A 1,815-nucleotide genomic window follows, 5' to 3' on the forward strand; every position below is an offset into this window, starting at 1 on the left:
GCAGCAGCAGCAGAAGCAGCAGCTGCAGCAGCAGCAGAAGCAACAGCAGCAGAAGCAACAGCAGCAGCAGCAGAAGCAACAGCAGCAGCAGCAGAAGCAACAGCTGCAGCAGCAGCTGCAGCAGCACCAGCTGCAGCAGCAGCAGCTCCTCACAACCTGGAACATTTACAGTGAAGGAGCAAACAGACGGCGATCAGCTGGGATTTAATGTCAAACATTATTTACCTATTAGGCTCAATTAGTGTGAGAATGAATGGTAATGAGATGCAAAGCAGAGAGGGAGCGAGGAAGGAAGAGGCGCTGAGTGGTGGGGGGGAAGGGCAGAGCTTGTTTACACAGGTAGAGGACGACCCGCAGCATCACAGGTCACCACCGAACCGGCGGTGGGGAGGCGCGTCTCTGTCACGCTGGCATTTAGCTGATACAGCATAACTCAGCTGTACAGCAGGTGATATTAATGTTTATGAGTCCATATAAAGTCTCAGAGCTCCACCTGAAACCAGACGATCCGTCTAAAAAGCCAAAGGTTTCAACATTTGGAACGTTTTCTGGGGATTCTGCTGCAGATTGTTTCATCGGCGCCTTGCAGATGAAACGGATCCGTCCTTTGATGGCACATCTAACGGGCTCCATACTCCGCTCTATATTCTGTCAGTCAGCCGGATGCAATGACAAGGAAACGGCTTAAAAAGGCCAAGAACCAAGAAGAATCAATCTCAGGAGTTGAAAGGAGGCGCTGTGAATTGACAGCTGCTTTAAAATTTAGATTTTTAGATATCCTGGCTCTCAGAAGAGCAGAGAACGGTCCCCTCAAAGCAGCGCTGCCAGACAAAACGCAGCACTGGGGATTTCTTTTTTCACCGGGTTTTATTTATGCAGGAGAAAAATGTTGTGACTCTTCAGCTGATCACATCTATAACTGTAAAGATCTGAGGCCTGCAGGTCAAGCACTGGAAAGATTTTAGCATTGAGATGCTATTTGTAGGCTAGCATAGCGTAGCTGATAGGCTAACTGCTTTTAGCACACGTTGAAGACACCAGTGTGTTTTCCAGCAGCTCATAGCGTCAGATTTATGTGAATACAAAGAGGACACATCACAGCCTGGTACGTAAAAATAATGAGAATTCATGCAATTAATCAAAGATCTGGCCCTACAAATAAGATAAAAGTTTATTGAAATGTGATCTAAGTTGTCCTACAAAACCAACAGATGTCGTCTGAACAGGGTGAAGATCTGTGGTGGTTGTAAAACCAGCCGGTTGGACGAGTGAAGCAAAGAGCAGCTGGATCCTCAGGACAAGTTGCTCCATATAATAACAAAGAAAATCAGCATCTCACCTTTAATCTCTGCTGCGTTTGCTGCCCATTGATTCTAATGAAGTCCAGATAATGTCCACCTGCTTGGACAGAATCACAGGTACTAGGATGTGCTGCTGTAAGCATTAGTGGGGATGTTCTGGTGGATTAGTACGAAGATTCATGGCAGCGTGAGCAACAAATCGCTCCAAGCTGCTCATTTTGCCGACAGACTGAACAAATGATTCCCGACTGTTTGGCGTCTCTGCAGGATTCATGCCTGAAGCCCTGCAGGCCGACCTGCAGCCTGAGCGCAGATTTGATCTGATTAACCTGATGTGGCTCTGCTCCAGGACCCAACGGGACCCAACAGGACCCAACAGGACCCAACAGGACCCAACAGGACCAAACAGGACCCAACGGGACCCTACAGGACCCTAAAGGACCCTAAAGGACCCAATGGGACCCTACAGGACCAAACAGTACCCAACAGGACCCTACAGGACCAAACAGGACCC

At 48.3% G+C, this 1,815-nt stretch overlaps 1 protein-coding gene across 1 annotated transcript in view; it reads left to right on the top strand.

The window, feature by feature from the left end:
- The window catches only part of cdh13 (cadherin 13, H-cadherin (heart)), a 283,792-nt gene that overhangs the window by 144,261 nt on the left and 137,716 nt on the right, over positions 1–1,815 (top strand). The window contains exon 5 of the mRNA XM_008436465.2: positions 1,651–1,779. Coding sequence (XP_008434687.2) covers positions 1,651–1,779 — 129 coding nt within the window. The remainder of the gene's footprint in view (positions 1–1,650; positions 1,780–1,815) is intronic.

Source organism: Poecilia reticulata, linkage group LG19, assembly GCF_000633615.1.
Source record: "Poecilia reticulata strain Guanapo linkage group LG19, Guppy_female_1.0+MT, whole genome shotgun sequence".
In the NCBI taxonomy this organism is placed as follows: Eukaryota; Metazoa; Chordata; class Actinopteri; order Cyprinodontiformes; family Poeciliidae; genus Poecilia; species Poecilia reticulata.